This window comes from Lutra lutra, chromosome 1 (assembly GCF_902655055.1).
Source record: "Lutra lutra chromosome 1, mLutLut1.2, whole genome shotgun sequence".
NCBI lineage: Eukaryota > Metazoa > Chordata > Mammalia > Carnivora > Mustelidae > Lutra > Lutra lutra.
In genome coordinates, this window is record NC_062278.1 from 133,223,083 (window position 1) to 133,242,414 (window position 19,332).

At 42.0% G+C, this 19,332-nt stretch overlaps 1 protein-coding gene across 2 annotated transcripts in view; it reads left to right on the plus strand.

Moving 5' to 3' along the window:
• The window catches only part of CPNE4 (copine 4), a 511,336-nt gene that overhangs the window by 448,496 nt on the left and 43,508 nt on the right, over positions 1–19,332 (plus strand). For both annotated transcript variants that reach the window (XM_047737056.1, XM_047737060.1), the window contains exons 8-9: positions 10,670–10,768; positions 16,965–17,051. In XM_047737056.1, the coding sequence (XP_047593012.1) occupies positions 10,670–10,768; positions 16,965–17,051 (186 nt within the window). The remainder of the gene's footprint in view (positions 1–10,669; positions 10,769–16,964; positions 17,052–19,332) is intronic.

Here is a 19,332-nt window from a genome sequence, read left to right on the forward strand (position 1 = left end):
CTTCTCAAAGTGTCCAGAGGCCACATGCATGCAAACTGGCAAGACCCTTGTTTCGAAGGCAGATTCTTGGGACCCTCCCCAGACCACTGAATCAGAATCTCTGATAGGGCCTGGGAATCTGGAATTTAACAAACTCTCTTAGGCATACTAAATCCCTAGGGATAACATTTTCTTATCACTGTTCCTTTAATGCAAGCCAGTCATTTTGCAGAAGCAGACTGAGTCCCAGAGAGGCAGAATGACCTGTTTAATGCCTCATTGCTGGTAAACATCAGAGGCCAGGTAAGGACCCACACCTGTGCCTTCCCAGATCTGTCCTTTTTCAGCACCATATCTCCATCATCATACCTTGGGGCATTCCTCATTGCATAGCACAAATTCCTACAGGGAAGTGCTCTGAGATGCTTTCAGTGTCTCTGTAGCATGTAACACGCAGGAGACAAGAGACTTAACTGGGCAGATTACATTCCAGTCCTATGCAGGCTCCAGGGTAAGCAAGAGGAAGGAGAAAGTAGCTCTGTGTCCTCCAGTTGTCCCTTCAGGCACCCAGAGTGCTCTCCTGCTCTATCTGTCCTTACTATATGCTCAGAAAAGAATCCAGTTTTAGCCATTTATCCTTCTGTACAAATAAACTGAAGAGCTCTTATATTTGCACATGCTGCTTAGGAGGTGCTCTTTTCTTTCTTTGCTCTTGGAAGCCTTCCTGACTGTCCATGGTGACTACCTTTGGCACAACCCTCCAGTTTTGCCATGTCCATTCTATTTATTTGCAACTGCATCTCCTGCACTAAACTGTTAGCATCTTGAGGGCAGGAGATACGTCTTTCATCTCTTTATGCCCATTGCCATCACGATCTCTAGTCCATGGTAAATGATAAATAAATAATATATGTGTGTCAAATAAATTCTTGCAACAACCTAGTGAGTAGAGAAGACTTACCATCCCTACCTTGCAGATTAATAAACTGGGTAGAAAAAGGCAAAGTGATTTGGGGATGATTACACAGTTGACCAGTGAAAGGGAAGAGATTTAATTCAAATTATGAATAACTCCAAAAGTGCTGCCATTTCTCCCCCTTATCAAACCACTAACATGTTACCCCCAAGGTCAAGATAATCCCTCTCCTGGAGGTAGCTACATCTTCTGCCAACTCTCTAACTGTGGAAAAGACAGTTTGGCCTGATTACTAGAAATGTGGTGAGACAAATGCAAATTGTAAATCGAGAGCAGATTTGGAAGAAAAAACAGCAGTTGACGGCGAGAGACCAAAAAAGCAGATTGAGTTAAATGGCACTGACCCGAGTCTACAAGGGGAACTCATGCTTTGGGATCTTCCTCCCACAAAGCACCTGATATGAGTTTCAGGATTAGAGGAAGCTGCATCATTCTGGACATACAGTACTGAAAAGGAACACAGAGAACTCCCCCACTGCATCTAGCCTTCTTGTCCCAGATGCTCTGTGTTTCCTCTTGAGGCGGGGATCAGTGAGTGAGGGCAGGCCCGGCAGGGAAAACAGATGGTGGATGACTATGCACAGCCTCATTTATAGGGTCCACGCTGGAATTAAAACATGCTGGCATTCCCAATATTTAATATAGGTTTTATTTTAAAGACTGGTGATAGAACCTACATTTCATAAGATCTTGCTTCGGCAACTAAGGCAAGACCTCTGGCCTCTCTCCGCTCCTTTAAAGTTCACCCTTCAATTATTTCTTTGAAAATTGCAAGCAGGTTCTTGCATACACTCACCCACAAGTCATTTCAGCTACCTCCTGGCATGGGCCACACCCCCCACCCTCAATTTGTGCATTGTCTCCCGCTTCTGCTACCTCTGAGGCCAGCTAAGGGCCCTTCTCCACTTCCATTGTATCAGAAGGACTAACCCCAAGCCAAGAGAGCTCATATTCCATGGGTCCCAAAGATTCCAACACCATTTTCTCCCTGCTGCTGCTGCTGTTGCCGCTTGGTGCATGGATGCCTTAGCATGTGAATGCCAACGCTGTGCCTTCTAAGGCGTCCAGACATTCCTGCTGCTGCTGCCGTCCCCATCCTCCCTCCTCCCCCAGCTCCCAAGCGACACCTCCACTGCATGCTCCATGCACCTGAGTCCCTGGGACTACATTCTGGTGCTCTCAGTGCATCAAAGTTACTCTCTCTGTTCTCTTGGTGTACATAAGACCCTGGTATTTTGTGCTCTTTTAGGCTGCTGAAAGCCTCCACCTTAGAACTCAAACGTGAATCCACAGGGGCAAAGCCCATGGAAAAACTTGGGTGATTGTCACCAGACTCTGCTCAGCCTTGCCCCACTCCTGTAAAGTCAAGTTCTCTGCTGCTGGACCCATCTTGTGAGCCTACTCTCTCCTCACCTCAGAATGAGTCCCTCAGAAGATACTCGGGCTGTCATACAGACAAGTTTCCAGTAGTCCTGCTCACCATTCCAACAAAGGTGGCTACTGGAGATGGACATAGTCGAAGCCTCAGCCCTGCCTGCCAATTCTGGAGCTGTACCTACAATAATGTTTATTTGAGAAACTTTCCCCTGCATCTATCCTACCCATCCTATCTGTAACCATCTAACTGGATCCAGCTTCAGTCTCTGCTCTACTCTGAAGTTCTCTGTTTTACTCCACGTAGCCCTCTGCCCTGCCAGACTCAGAAGCCTAATCAGAGTATTCATGTCACAATGGAGGAACTGCTTTTAACTCTTACCCTAACGGCTGGGTCAATGTCAAATAGTCATTGCCAACTCTGCAATGAGCAATCGCAATAAAGTGATTAGAAGATAATCAAAGGAACTTGGATCCTCTCCCCATGGACATACCCAGCCAAGGTCTGCCAGGGCCCAAGTCACAACCATCAAATAACCAAATATATATATTTGATATTCTTTTTGTAGATATTTAGAGTGCTATATAAGCCACTAAGCCAATTTTGTGTTAAGGGTTCTCATTGCATTTTTACAAAAAAGAAGTCATCCCAAATACTAAGTTATGGGTGAAATTCTCACAAATCCCTAATCTTGGCTGCTCTGAAATATGACTATATATTTGCCTAAAACCTCCCTAAAATGATAGAATATTGCCTGATTTTCTAAAAGCTACAGTTAGAAAACTGGTCTAGACTGAGTGATATGAAACACAGTTTGGTCCCTACATTGTTAGCATTTAATTTTGATGGTCTCAATTTAAAATTCCACCTTTAAATGAACTCAGTAAGACCCCATCCTGGATTAATCATTCTGGGCAATTTTGAAGAGTTCTTATTATCAAAGAGAATATTAAAATTGTATTCTTCCCGAGAGAGGTCAGATATTGTGAATTAGTTGATTATTTTTAAAAAAAGAAAGGAAGAAAGAAAGAAAAGAAAAGAAAAGAAAGAAAAGAAAAGAAAAGAAAAGAAAAGAAAAGAAAAGAAAAGAAGAGGAAAAAGCTTTCCACTGGAAAGGCACCTGGCAGAAGTGTATTGCGAAGCTATGTGGTATAAGGACAAGGGCCCTGGAGGTAGAGCGACGAAGCCAGGATCAGGTCCTCATTCAGCACTTGGTAGTTCTGCACTTGGGAATAAGTCACCTTCAGTGACCTTATTATATTTTAGGAATCATCATCTGTAAAAATGGACCCGTTTTTCTCCTGGGAGTAGGGTGGCTTTTGGGAGGATCACCATGAGACTATGAACAATGCGCTTTAAGCTCTCCAAGGTGTATAGATATGTATGTATAGATACATACCTAACAAAAGAGAACAAGGAGAGTATTGTTACATTACCAGGTATTAATAGTTAATTAAGAACTGTATTACTTTAATTACTTTAATATGAAAGTCTCAGACTTTGGAACAGAAGGTTGAAAAAGGAATAAAGATGTAGTGTCATGTAACTAGGGAATTCTGGATTGGAAAGGGATCTCACAGAACATTCCTTCCAATTCTCCTTCCCCAGACACCCATTTATACAGAAGGAAACCAAAGCACAGAGTTTGAGAAGCCTTCCTGAGGTCTCATGGCACTACCTGCAGAGCTCAGACTAAAACTTAACTCTCCTGCTTCCCAGCCCCTAGCACCTGTGACTACAATCGTTAAATTATGTCCATAATCCCATTTCTGCCTTCCTACACCCATGTCTACAACCACCAAAGCTTATTATCTGGTTCAACTGTCTCCTTTAATAAAAATCACAAGATGATTGCAATATCTTCCTTTCCCTTTGCAGTGTAGATAAGACCAAACACTCAGAGAACTGTCATCAACTTGACTCAGGAAGAGAGACCTTTTTCATTCACTTAACAGATATTCATCTGAGTTCTTACTTGTGCCCAAGAATTGTGCTAAACCCTGATAAAAATCTGAGTGCTCAGAGGTTCCCTTCAAGTCATGGATATGGGCCAGTGATGACCACATAGGTGGAGATGTTAGAGCGGATATAAACAGATTGCAGTGGAAGCTTAAGGTGATGATGTGACTAAGGAGCGAGGGAAACTTGACAGCAAATTCTGCTTCACCTGAACAAATGACAAGTATACAGTGATTAAAAATAATTAAATGAAAATTTGAGAAGTCAGGAGAAGAAGACATTTCCTTTATCTATGAGAATTCTTTAGTGATTTGTGGCAGTTATACAGTTCCTGATCACAATTTAGGGAGTTCATTACTCCCCACCCGGAACTGCATCAGATTCTGACCCTGAGAACTCTGATGTCAAAGTCAGCCATACTTTAAACACTGAATATTCAGTATGAATACTAGGTCACTAACCTCTCTGTTTCTCAGTTTCCTCATCTATAAAATGGAGACAATTACAAACTCTCTCCACTAGCAGGGTTGCTGTAAAGGTTAAATGAGTAACATGGGAAACAGTATAAGCAACAGAGAGAACCTCTTCACTGTTCCCAAGCAAGAGGCTGCATAGACAACAGTGTGTGCATGGTCTCTGGGGTCTTTAGCTCTGTCTGTGAAATGCATAGATAGGTGTGTCTTGAAAGTTTGCACTACTTCATCCTGTTCTTACTTTACATTTGCATGGAACCTATTATAAGAAAGGTATGCCAGCCAACAGTGTACAATGCTACCAGTTATCCACATCTTTGGCAACAACTATTATTTTTTTCTCTCTTTTTTTTTAACAATAGCCATCCTAACAGATGTGAGGTGCTATCTTGTTATAGTTCTGATTTGCATTTCCCTAATAATTAATGATGTTGAACATGATTTCATATACCTGCTGACCATTTTTATATCTTCTTTGGAGGAAGGTCTATTTAAGACTTGCCCATTTTTTAAAAATTGGGCTATTGGGTTTTTTGCTGTTGAGTTGTGGGAGTTCCTTCTATATTTTGGAAATTAACCCCTTATCAGATAAACAGTTTGCAAATATTTTTTCCGAACTTTCATAAGATACCTTTCATTTTGTTGATTCCTTTTCTGGATAGGAGCTTTTTAGTTTGCCATAATCCCGCTTGCCCACTTTTGGTTTCATTGCCTATGCTTTTGGTGTCATATCCAAGAAATCATTACCAAGACCAATGTCAAGTAGCTTTCTCCCATGCTTTCTTACAATAGTTTTGTTTTTTAATTTTTTTTTATTTTTTCAGCATAACAGTATTCATTATTTTTGCACCACACCCAGTGCTCCATGCAATCCGTGCCCTCTACAATACCTACCACCTGGTACCCCCAACCTCCCACCCCCCACCCCTTCAAAATTCTCAGATCGTTTTTCAGAGTCCATAGTCTCTCATGGTTCACCTCCCCTTCCAATTTCCCTCAACTCCCTTCTCCTCTCCATCTCCCCTTGTCCTCCATGCTATTTGTTATGCTCCACAAATAAGTGAAACCATATGATAATTGACTCTCTCTGCTTGACTTATTTCACTCAGCATCATCTCTTCCAGTCCCGTCCATGTTGCTACAAAACTTGGGTATTCATCCTTTCTTTTTTCTTTTTTTTTTTTTTACAGCTTCATAAACATATATTTTTATCCCCAGGGGTACAGGTCTGCGAATCGCCAGGTTTACACACTTCACAGCACTCACCATAGCACATACCCTCCCCAATATCCATAACCCCACCACCCCTCTCCCAACCCCCCTCCCCCCATCAACCCTCAGTTTGTTTTGTGAGATGAAGAGTCACTTATGGTTTGTCTCCCTCCCAATCCCATCTTGTTTCATTTATTCTTCTCCTACCCCCTCAACCCCCCATGTTGCATCTCCTCTCCCTCATATCAGGGAGATCATATGATAGTTGTCTTTCTCCGATTGACTTATTTCGCTAAGCATGATACCCTCTAGTTCCATCCACATCGTCGCAAATGGCAAGATTTCATTTCTTTTGATGGCTGCATAGTATTCCATTGTGTATATATACCACCAAACGTAGTGATCCGAAGGGGCACGTGCACCCGAATGTTTATAGCAGCAATGTCTACAATAGCCAAACTATGGAAAGAACCTAGATGTCCATCAACAGACGAATGGATACAGAATAGGATTTTTTTACACAGAGCAAATTTAGAAGAACTCAATTCTGAATTTCTGCTTCCATTAAGAGGCATTGTGGTATATTAGAAAATATTTCAGCTATGGCAACAAACACGCATTCAAATCCACCTTTGTCACTTTCTAGGCATCCAGTCAAGTCACTTAATCTCTCTAAGCCTGTGAATGACAATTACCTATGAATGGTAATAATAGTATTGTCATTTCAAGGTTCCCATAAAGGATTAAAGACCATAAACCAAGTGGCATGGGTTCATAAAAGATTATCAGTTAAGACAAACTACGAACTGCTTTTAGTTCAAAGATTATCTAGTGTTAGCTGAGTGGTCTTGGGAAACTTACTTTACTTCTCTTTGCCTCCATTTCCTCATCCATAAAATAAGTGTAACAATAAATTGTTCTGGGGATTAAATGAGTCCATATATATATATATATATATATATATATAGGAGCTTTCTCCCGTGTTTTCTTACAATAGTTTTAACAGTTTTAGGTCTTATGTTGAAATCCTTAATCCATTTTGAGTTGATTTTTGTATATGGAAAAGGTGGGGACTGAATTCCTTTCTCTCTCTCTTCCTTCCTTCCTTCCTTCCTTCCTTCCTTTCTTTGTATTTGGATATCCAATTTTCCCAACATCACTTGTTGACAAGACTATTCTTCATTTTGCATTCTCGACACCTTTGTCAAAAATCAGTTGACCATATATATGTGAGTTTATTTCTGGTCTTTCTGTCTTATGGCACTACCTCAGGAATAACAATTCCTGCATATATCTCATATATAAACTAAATATAAAATAAGTTCTCAGAAAAAGTCTGTTACATAGTAAGCAATATATATATTATTTAATTATGATAATTTGCTATCTGTGTGGGAGCTATGAAATCAGGGAGGTGGAAAACCTGGATTTTAGTCCCAACCCTACACTGGGTGAACTCACAGAAGCCATTTCACTTCTCTGCCATCACGTCCGTCTCTGTAAAATGAGGGAGTTGATCAGACCCTCTGTGGAGCTCAGACACAGTAAACTAAACTAAACTCCACTGTGAAATGCAGGGACTTGAGAAGACTTCTGGCTCATAGAGAGTTCCAGCTGCTAATCTCTCACAGATCTGTCAAGTCTTCCTTATTGTTTCACCCCAGGAACCCTGCCTCAGTCTCAGTTTTTCTACAGGGCAGCTGATCTGTTTACTTTTCGCCAAGATGTGTTCCTCTCTCAACCGCATCAGAGCTGTCAGAAGCCAGCTTCGTGGCAGGGAGAGACGGAAAGAATGTTTTTGTTTTTCTGCTTCACTGTGTCTTCCATCCTTTAGGGTCCCTTCTGAGAAAGGTCAAAACAGAATTCTGCATCTGCTACAGTGGGAAATGCTAGCCAATCAAAGAAGCAGGGCCCATGTAAGTGACAGGGCCTGCCCCCAGGAGGCCAGGACTAGAGTCCTGTCAAGCCTGACTCCTCCTCCAGCCCGTGGAGGGTCAGTGGTCTCTCCTCTGTCCCTGAGAGATAGCGCATTACAAACGTCCTGCATGTTGTGCATGCCAGGTGGAAGGGGGGAAAGTAACTAAAGCATGACGGGACATCTAACAGAGGGCAAAAAAGGAGTGACAGGTGGTTTTTGCCAAAGATTCTGTTACAAGCTGAAGTATTCTGTACATCCCTTCTTGCTTTTTCTATATTTAGCTATGACTAGGGAGTCAGGAGGAAGGAGATTCAACCTCTCCCTCAATGCAGAAGAGTGTTTAAAAGGCTGCTTCCACTTCTTTTCTCTCCTGTGCTTCTGCTCCCTTTGTCTCTTTAATCTGCTCCTCAAGGTAGAAGAGTACCTGAGCATCAGTCTCAGGTGTGCCGTGGCTGTATTTATTACCAGGCAAAGTTAGGATCCTTAAAAACAGGGTCCCAAGAACCAGCCTTCTTTCTTTCTGTGTCCAGGCCCAGGTCATACATGTACAAGGAGGGAGAGGCAGTACGGAGGGATTGGCAAACAAAGAGAAAAGCCCCTGGTTGTAAGTGACTGTAGATCAATGGACAGTGTTCAACAACATGATATTTACAATGCACATTCTAAGACATTCTTCCAAATGGCTAAATCATTGATTGGTTCCACCATCCAATGGAATAAATGAGGAAGAACTTCTTCCAGCTTTGAATTAAGAAGGGGGTTCTCAGCCCTCCTACCAAACATTGGTATGCTTAACATTTCAGCCAGAAAGAGCTTTGCCTTTCATTGATGTTATTTTGCAACCTATACTACTCCAACTAATCTTAGCATCTCTGAGTTAGAGAAAACTCAAAGACCATCCCACTAAATCCTCCATAACATTCTCTACCTGACTTTCTCTACCACATTTTTGGAGCATAGTCCTGCCGTTTCTTCTTAAACATTTCTAGCAATGAAACACACACTCTTACACAAACAGATAACTTTATGTCCAGACAGGTATAATTCCTGAGAAACACTTTTTTGTTGTTGTTGTTATTTCTTTGTAACTTCCTCACAAAATTTGTTTTCCCCCTTTTGGAATCAGACAAGGTAAATTGAAATACCTTTTCCTAAGACATTTAAGTACTTAAATAGTTTTCAGACTAGGTTATGTGGTAGTAATCTCAGTGGCTGAAAACAGCAGTGATTTATTTCTTGTAGATACAAATGTCCATCCCAGGTCACATGGAGACTCTGCTGTGCATTTCCCTTACTTAGAGACTCAGACTGACATAAAAGATCCTGTTAGTAGTTTACTTGTAGCATCTACCAATTAAGTCAATATGTAGTGACCAAAAAGTTAGTGTACATTGAATGGTTTCAACTGAATGTTAATTGTAATTCTCCAACTCCCTGGGGTCAAAGATTCATTTCAAAATCTGGATAAGATATCTTAAGTTCTACTTCCATGTACTGCAGAAGTTGACACCCTCCCCAGTGTTTCTGTGGGGTTCCCCACTCCTAGGAGTCATCTGTCTAGCTCTCCCTCCGCAACCCTGCTCCCTCAGTTTTCAATCCCTATGGGCCGTATCACACTGCTCTCTGGTCTGTTTGTCCCAAAACATGGACATAGCCCCTCACCTTTATTCTCCAAGTCAGCACTAGCATAATGTTGTTATGGGTGGCAGATTTACTAGAGTCACAGGGATAACAGGAAAGGAGGAAGTAGAGAGAGCGTCTGAGAGAAGAGCTATCTAAATGACTTGACCTTGAAATTTAGACCTCACAGTTTCTGAAGTTCCCTACCTGTCTCTTACCTCCTCCTACTCCAACGTCAGGCCCATCTTCAGCCCTCTGATGAATCCTTGCCAAATTTCTCAACTCATACTCTTGGGTCCTATGTTCATGTCTGTTGTTGCAAAGGGAAAACTCAACTTGATATTATTTTATTCAGCAGAGCAGTTGAGCTCCTTTTGTCTTAACCTCTTCCATTTTGATTTATTCTAATACAGTCTTCTTCATCACCAAAGGACTTATTAATATGTTTTCCAAGAAGAAGAATTATCTACCATAGCCTTCGCACTGAAAGAGAAAGCAAAAGTTGAGAAATTTGCTTTTCTTCAAGTGAATTGGGGTAAATCCAAGGGGGAGATGAACCATGAGAGACTATAGACTCTGAGAAACAAACTAAGGGTTTTGGAAGGGAGGGGTTGTGGGGAGATGGGTGAGCCTGGTGGTGGGTATTAAGGAGGGCACGTATTGCATGGAGCACTGGGTGTGGTGCATAGACAATGAATCTTGGAACACTGAAAAAATTTTAAAAACTTTTTTAAAAAAGGATGCCATCAAAAAGAGGCACCTGGGTGGCTCAGTTCATTAAGTGTCTGCCTTAGGCTCAGGTCATGATCTCAGGGTCCTGGGATCAAGCCCCACCCCTGTTGGGCTCCCTCCTTAATGGAGTCTGCTTCTCCCTTTCCCTCTGCCCCTCCTCACTGCTCATGCTTGTGTTCTCTCTCTCTCTCTCTCAAATAAATAAATAATTTTTTAAAAAATTAAATTAAATTAAAAACTTAATTAAAAAAAAAGCAACTATAGAAACCAAAGACATCATATATCTCATATGCCACAATTCTGGAGTGTTGGGTTTTTGTTCCAGACTACGCATCTCTCATCAGGTCTTCCTCAACACTGCCTTCAGCTACTGTGGATTCATTCTTGATTTTTTTTTTTAAGAGATACTTCCTCTCCTCTTGCAGTGCATAGTATGGGACTGGGACTCCAATGGCAAGCATGACTTCATTGGAGAATTCACCTCGACATTCAAGGAGATGAGAGGAGCAATGGAAGGGAAACAGGTAGGTGGTAAATCACACATGGTATTTCCCCCAGACACTTCTCTCTTGATGTATCCTTAGTACCACTACACATGGAATACCTAGAGAAGAGTTATCAATATTTGATTAAATGTGACAAGTTGGAAGCATGATGGGATTTGAGTACCTAGATTCTACTACTAACCCAACCAAAGCAACTAGTGTGAGCTTGGAGATGACACTGCCCCAGTGTGGTACAATTTCTCCATCAGTAAAACAGAGAGGTCAGATGAGAATATCTCTGATTTCCTTTAGCTGTGTAGCCTTGGACAAGTGACTTAACCTCTCTGTGCCTCAGTTTTCTCACTTAAAAATGAAGGTGATCAGTCTACCTACCTAATAGAACTTTGTGAAGATTAAATGTGATAATTCATGGTATGCACTGAGAGGCATGCCTAGCATGTAGCTAGTGCTTCCCAAATATCTGTTTATGGTAATATTATTCTTTCCATGACTTGGTGGCATTAATTACATATTTACTGCTTTGGAAAAATTATTGGATTCCTCCAGATATTCATTACGGCCACAGGATTTTCTTTTGGCTCCACCATTTCACTCACACACTGGATACTGAGACATGGACCCAAACCCCAGGACATAACAGAGGCATATAGGGATTTCATCATGCCACACAGCAACCTAAATGTCTTCTTCATTTCTCTCAGGCACACATACATTCATGTAACTGTAAACTGATGAGTCATTTGTTGTCCTCTGGACCCTAACCAGGTAACTGCTATTCATCTGCCCAATTTCTAGCCATGAAACTTGTATCGCTTTGCCTGTGGGATTTCTCTGGTAACTGGAGCCCCTATTCTGCCTCTGCCCACAGCCAGGTGAAGTATGAGGGAAGGTATAGCTCCTTCCAGGGAGCACACAACTAAACACATAACTAATGGGGGGTGGGGTGGAGTGTAAATACCCCAGATGTCTTGCCCCACAGGAGACAGACCTCTGAGTTTGTGTTCTATGCAGTTCCTAGAGTTCCCCAGCAGGAATCGGCCCTGATTGCCCACAGTGGTAACTGACTGCAGACTTCTTTGGCAGTCTTTGATTCTCAATTCCCCACTCCTCAGTTGGTACTTCCTGATATTACTTCCCAAATGAACTACTTACACTTAACTCCTTGTCTCAGGGGATCTCAAAACCAAAATACCTGACCTTCTTACTCTGGGGCCCACTGTCCCCATGGAACAGAAAAGAGTGACAGTTGAGTGTTCAATGGCTTTGGAAAGGTCTTTCCCCTAGAGATAAGATCCTATACCTGGCCTGGTCAGAAGTGCTGATTACAGAGGATGTCACAACTCATTTTCCATGTCTCTTCTTTCAGATATAAGGTCAAGATATACCTAGAATGGTTGGGAATAAATTAACATTCTTTAGAACTTTGAAACTTAATCTGAATCAGACCATATGTCAAGTACTTACATTTGGTCTAGAAAATCAAGGGCAACTTTCCACATAGCTCCCACAAAACCTGTTGTATGTGCTTTGTTTAACATCCAGGATTCCAAGCAACTTGTGAAACACACAGACCTTTGCCACCAGCAGGCATGCAAAGGTTCAGGGCCACAGTCAAAACCAGCACTAAATTGAGGGGCTGGGTATCTCTGTCAGTTAAGTGTCTCCCTTCCATTCAGGTCATGATCTCAGGAATTTGACCACATCTCATGTGGTCCTAGGATTGAGCCCTGAGTCAGACTCCCTGCCACTCTCTTCTGCTCTCTCTCTCAAATAAATAAATAAAATCTTTAAAAAAACAAAACAAAACAAAAAACCAACACTAAATTATAAATGAAGTCACACCCAGGATAACAAGATAGCCAGAGAAATTGTTGCTCTGTTGAGCCAGGTCCAACTGAACTAATAAGTCAATGAATTATCAATACTAATAATCTATATGTATTAGAAAATCTAATAATCTAATCTAATCACAATCTAATCAGTATGTATTAAAGTTCTAAAAAGTTTCACGAAGTTGTGTCTGTTCTCTTCTACAAGTAAAAATAACCAAATCAATAAATGTAGGAAACATTTCATCTTTAGGTTCCTAAGAGGGTAGAATAAGTAAAATTATAGCATAGATAAAAGTTGAAGAAACCAAAGTCTAATGCTTCCAAACAAGCAAAAATGAATCTTCAAGTCCCACTGAGGAAATTAAACATATGCTGTATAATTTTCTGTATCATCGAGATACCAGAAAGATTTTATTTAGTTCAATCACTCAGCCCCATTTGGGCACATTTGCACTGTAGGAAATATTCTCTTATGTATTGATTCTACTAGTACTTATTACAGAACACCTACTAAGTGCCAAGCTCTATGTGTGTCATGACTGCACATCAGAATAAAATACAAACATGAATCAAATAAACAAAAAACAAAAATGTAATTGTAGTTTGTGACAAATGCTATAAAAAACTGAACAAGTGTATATAGTATAAAGGTGTGGTACTGGAAGGATAATCTGAAAAGGCAGCATTTAAGTTGAAGTCCCTTAAAGACAAAAATAAGCCAGGCATGTAACAAGCAAGGGAAAAGCATGCAGGCTGCGGGAATAGCATTACCAAGTCCTGAGTGAGGAAAGAACTTGGTGTGATTAAGGATGTGGAAGAGACTAGTCAATCTGGAGCAGAGAGGGTGGATGAGATGTGGTCAAAGACAGAAGCAGGGGCCAGAAAAAGCACATTCTAATAACTTGGAGAAAGGAGTTTGGATTTTCTTCTAAATGTAGTAAGAACTATACAGCTTTGTGCTCACCAGGACAGGAACCACTAGCTACATGTGTTTTATTCTTACTTTTAATTAATTAAAATTAAGTTTCAATTTCAATTCCTCAGCCACAATAGCCACACTCTAAGTACTCCATAACCTCATGTGGCTTGTGGCTTCAATTTGGTTGGTACAGATGTAGAATATTTCTATCATTGCAGAAAGTTCTACTGGACAGTGGTACAGAGAGGTCTAAGCTAGAGAATGACATGACTGGTTTTAACTTTTTTTTTTTAAAGATTTTTTATTTATTTATTTGACAGACAGAGATCACAAGCAGGCAGAGAGGCAGGCAGAGAGAGGAGGAAGCAGGCTCCCCGCCGAAGCAGAGAGCCCGATGCGGGACTCGATCCCAGGACCCTGGGATCACGACCTGAGCTGAAAGCAGAGGCTTTAACCCACTGAGCCACCCAGGCGCCCCCCTGGTTTTAACTTTTAAGAATGACTCTGGCCACTGTGTAGATAACTCGTTGTAGAGAGAGAAGACAGTGAAATCAGATCTGTCAGGAGGCTACTACTGAAGGCAGGACAAGAGGTGATAATGATTTAGGCTCAAAAAGTGATGATGGAGCTGGAGAGAAATAGAGTGTTTTAAGATGGGTTTTAGAGGCAGGAGCTACAAGATGTGTTAAGGGTTTGTATATGAGGGGGATAGATGAGTAAACATTGGTGCCATTTCTGAGTAAGGAACTCTTATTTCAGGGAGGTCCAGTATGTGAGTAAAGTTCAAGAATGGGGTTTGGAAAACTGGAGGGGAGGCCTACCTGTAAATGTATTTTGTAGCCATCAACAAACAGGTAGTTAATGTCAAGAGAATGGAGGATAGAGAGAGAGGATAGAGGCTGGAATGGAGAAACCTCAGTAAGAAGAAACAGAGATGAAAAGAGGGCCGTCCTCTTTTAAGCACCTTCCTATGAGAGTCATAGTTCTGTAGGGTAAATTCTTTATTAACTTGGGTTAATTCTCAGAAGGCCTTCATGAACAGCCTTACTCTGAGGTGGCCGAAAAGGAAACTTGCAAAAACAAATAGGAGAACCCCTCCAAGACCTTTCTAGAGGAAGCACTATGTTAATAGGCCAGGCTTTGGAGTGAGACTGATGTGAATCCCAGCCCAATCCCAATAAGACCTGAGCCTTATCTTTCATCTCTAAGAGGGAGTTGTGGGAGAGTTAAATGAGATTGTAGATGTAAAGCAAATAGCCTATAATAACATGAAAACTTCATCCCAAGATAGATACAAAATACTTAGACCCGGTTCATCAGCACCCCCTGCCTGCCCAACAGCCATAAAAGCCCCCAAGTACCTGCAGGTTCTGATTCAGCTTCCTTGGAGCCCTTGCCTGGCTGCACTAACCCATCCTCCACTACAGGTCTGCCTTAGCCTAAGTTGGAAATGAGTAGACTTTCCATGAATTATCATTATAATTCTTAAGATAACTTGAAATCTAACTCAAAGTTTCATCAGTTATGTCCTTCTTGACTGAAGAAATTGAGGTTAATAGAAATTATTGAAAATGACAAAGGAATCATCACGGCTAATTTTGGATCTTTTCTTTCCAACTTTAAGGGAAATCCCTATACTACTTGTTCATACTGTGACATTAGAGGAAGTTTTGGGGGAAAGGCAATTTCAGTTTTAATGGATTTGAGAGGAACTTGGAGTGTTTTGTCTGAAAATACTAGACCTACTTTGAGACAAGCTGGAACTCTTGTTTATCAAGCACTATGAGAGCTTGGAGAGCAAATGAGAAGAGAACCTAAGAGAGGGAAGAAAGACAACCATGACCATGATAGAAAGATGAGACCTTAAAAAACAAACAAACAAACAAACAAACAAACAAACAGGGTTTGAGATGTCTTGATTTCAGATTCAATTTGACTCTTCTTTCTTCCTGTCCTCTCCTCCCACACTCCTTCCCTCCTTCCTTTCCTCCCTCTCTCCCTTCCTAACTTCCTTCCTTCCTCTTTTTCATTCCTTCCTCTTATAGAAAGAGTTCTAGAGGACCTTTGGCCAGTACAGGATTCCTTTCTTCCTAAACCTTATGTGGTTGCCCAGCCCCTAGTGGAACTTCCCCAGTATTGAGAAACTGCTGTTCTCAGTTATCTGTTGCTGAGGAACAAATTACCCCAAAAGTTCCTGGCCGAAAACAACAATCGTTATTCACTCACAGTTCCCTGGGTTGGCAATTTAGGCTGAGTTCACCTGGGGAAGCTCCTCTCTAATTCTCTATGTGATGCCAACTGAACTCACTCATGCATTTGTGCCTTGGCAACTGAGACAGCTGGGACATTTTTCCGTGTATGCTTTTGTTTTCCAGGAGATCAGCCTAAGCTTTTCTACATGGTGGTAATAACACACCAGCAGCAGGAAGAAGGCAAACCCCAATGCACAGGCATTTTTAGTCCTGTGCACACTTCACTTTTGCTAATGTCCCATTGGCCAAAAGAAGTCACATGACTAAGCTCACTGTCATTGTGGGAGGGCCCTACACAAATGCATGAACACTGAGAGAAATGGATCAGTGGAGGTCAAAGCTGTATCAGTCTACACCACTCACATCTGCCTCAGAAATTGCTTTATTTTCAGATATTCCTAATTGTCAGAGAGAGTGAAAATTTGTCTCCTGAGTGGAAATCCAGGGATCTGGCTCCCATGGAATGGTGGGCAGGAGCATTCAGTGACTCTCGGATGTTTGACTTGTAGTTGATTTTGTCGCATGAAGTCCTGTAGGACGGAAAGATTGATATCTCTTCCCCTAGACACTCCCCTAATTCCCAGCTACCTTCTCAGTTCCCAGCCACTCCTACAGCTCTAATACTATCCCCTTTGGAGATCTACTGTGTCACCATTGTGTTATGTATCACTCCATTATTTTAGTTCTCAGTGAGGTTCTATGCAAACTCATCATTATTCCCACTAACTTTCTGTAGCCAGCATTCAATGTCTCTCAGTGTTCTGACATTATAAGCCAATTCCTAGACACTAAGACTCAATACTCGTGTTAGGAATGTGTCTACATATGTCTCCTTCCTTCTGTTGCTCGATTCAACCCTATTAATAGAAAGCATTCCCAAGTGCCAGGCACTGTTTTAAATGTATTACATGGATTAGTTATTAAGGCTTCACAATAATCCTGAGAGATACAATTATCAGCTCCATTTTACAGAGGAGATATCCAAGGCATAAAGGAATCAAGTAATTTGCTAAGGGTTGCCTGGCTAGAAATTGACGGGACCAGGATTCAAACCGTGCCATCCAATATCAGTCTCACTCATCCATGCCTCTGAACCAACCCTCATGATGCAAACGTTATCACACAGAGACCATTTGTTAGCCTTCAGACCCATCTGCTGAAGCATCTGGGGGCTTGGCCTCATCAAATGACTCCCCTTCTTTCTGTTGCAGGTGCAGTGGGAGTGCATCAATCCCAAGTACAAAGCCAAGAAGAAGAATTATAAGAACTCAGGCATTGTGATTTTGAATCAGTGCAAGGTATGTATATAGTATATACTTCCTCTCAAGAAGTGTGAAGCTAGGGCTGTCTGGGAGGAAGAGCTTAGGTTGTATGGTCAGTGGGAGAGAATGTCAAGGAGCTGTGTTTTTTAAAATAGAAATCAGAAAGTCAATGTATTAATGGATGTGCAATGAGAAATGTAGCCATAGGTGGTCTTGGAGAAGTGGTGGCCCAATACCACCATCCGTTCCACAAAGACAGTCATACCCCCAAAGATGGTGAGTCCTGGTCACATGTCAGGCTCTTCTCTGTCCAGAACAGCATCAGAGGGAGATCCCCCCAAGGGTAAGCCAGCATTTCCAGAGCCTCTACCTTATGCTTGTCACAGTGTTCAGTGTTTTCTAAGTGACACTTCAACCATGATGCAAGGGTCCATGAACACAAAGCTGTGGTGAAGGATTACAGGGGCCTGGAAACTCCTCCCAGAAGGGCTCTAGCTTCACAGAAAATTCTACATGCTAATAATCAAACCTCTGAAATCACATTTGAGAATAACCCTGGCCCCAGCTGAGTATTTACTATGTGAGAGTAACAATGATGAATTCTGTCTAACTTGTATCCGAACCCTGAGATTTCTGCTGTCAACTGAGACCATGTAACTAGTCACACACATGGTAAGTTTTAAGAGCTGAGATTTTAACCTATGCCTATCTGACTCCACCATACAAGACTTAAATGCCATCTAGCTTCTCTCTGTGTATATCAGGTTCCTTCTCTCCTGCCAGGCACTGCATATCCTCTCATAGCAAGAGCGAGAGGAAAGGAAAGACGGATGTGACCACCTCTTGAATCAGTCAGTGGGACTAGGGAACAGTGTATTGGAATTAGCCATTGGGATCATTGTATTAATTGTGACTTTTATTTTCTACAGTTTTTGATACTTTAACATCTTGGAGCCTTGTGGACAGGTGTAGGGTCTGTGCCTCCCAGGGTTAGCTAATTCCTGGAGATAGCAAACAACTTGTGAGCTTGCTTGTGAGCCTACCTTTGATATGCAGACCAACCAATCCAGAGCCTGTACCCCCAACCACCTCCTTTATGGAGCTCTCACATATGAAGCCAATATTCCTATGGCCCTATAGCACCCTGGGTCCAGGCTTCAGATAATTGGAGACCGCCTGTATAGCCCAGAGCCACCAAAATTATTCAGACTCTCCAATCCTAAACCAATTTAACTGCTTTCCCTGCCCCACTCATTCCTTACCCGCCCCCCACACACACACACAAACACAATAAAGACTTCAGCCAACACTTGCTTTTCTATCTTTCTGCCTTCTGACTGACACTGGTGCTTCCCCGTGTGACCCTTGGGTGGCATGACATACCTCCTATCCTCCAGGGAGCTGTGAGTAATAAACTCTTCTTCCGGGGACACCTGGGTGGCTCAGTCAGTTAAGCGTCTGCCTTCAGCTCAAGCTGGGATGGAGCCCTGGCATCAGACTTCTTGCTCTGCCGGGAACCTGCTTTTCCCTCTGCCTGCTGCTCTCCCTGCTTGTGCTCATTCTCTTTCTGACAAATAAATAGATAAAATCTTAAAGGAAAAAAAATTCCATATTAAAAAATAAATAAATAAACTCTTCTTCCAAAGACAGATGTCTCTGGTCATCTTACCTCATAGATCAAATCCCAGGTACATTCAAAACATCCTTGTGCCCAGGGAAGCAGGAAAAAAGATCTAGATGAACCACTTCAGTGATTGTCTATCCCCTTTAGGTGGCTGTGTGCAAGTCTGTTTTGATCCTCCATGGATTCATCTTATAGTTTAGTGCTCAGGGGCTATGGCATTTCAGCTCATTCCCAAGTTCTTATTTCCTTGATATACAAATAATAGTAGGGTGTCCCAATCATCAAGCAAAGCATTGCCATAAGGAAGCCAGGAGCATGTGTCTGGGTGGCTCAGTCAGTTAAGGATCTGCCTTCAGCTCAGGTCATGATCCTGGGGTCCTGGTATTGAGCCCCACATTGGGGTCCCTGATCAGTGGGAAGCCTGCTTCTCCATCTCCCTCTGACCCTCCCCCGCCCCCACTCGTGCTCTCACTTTCACTTGCATTTAAAAAAAAAAAAAAGACAGGAACAGGCACTTTTCCAGGGGCCAAGTAAACATCAGGCCTGAGAAAAGTCTGCCAAGAGATATGTGCCACCTGGAGGTGGTACCTAGAGATACCAACGTGGGATTTCATGGGTCAGTCTCAGAAGCTGCCCAGAACATCAGATGGAATCCGAGGATTGGGGGTCAAAAATCACAGGTACTGCCTGCCC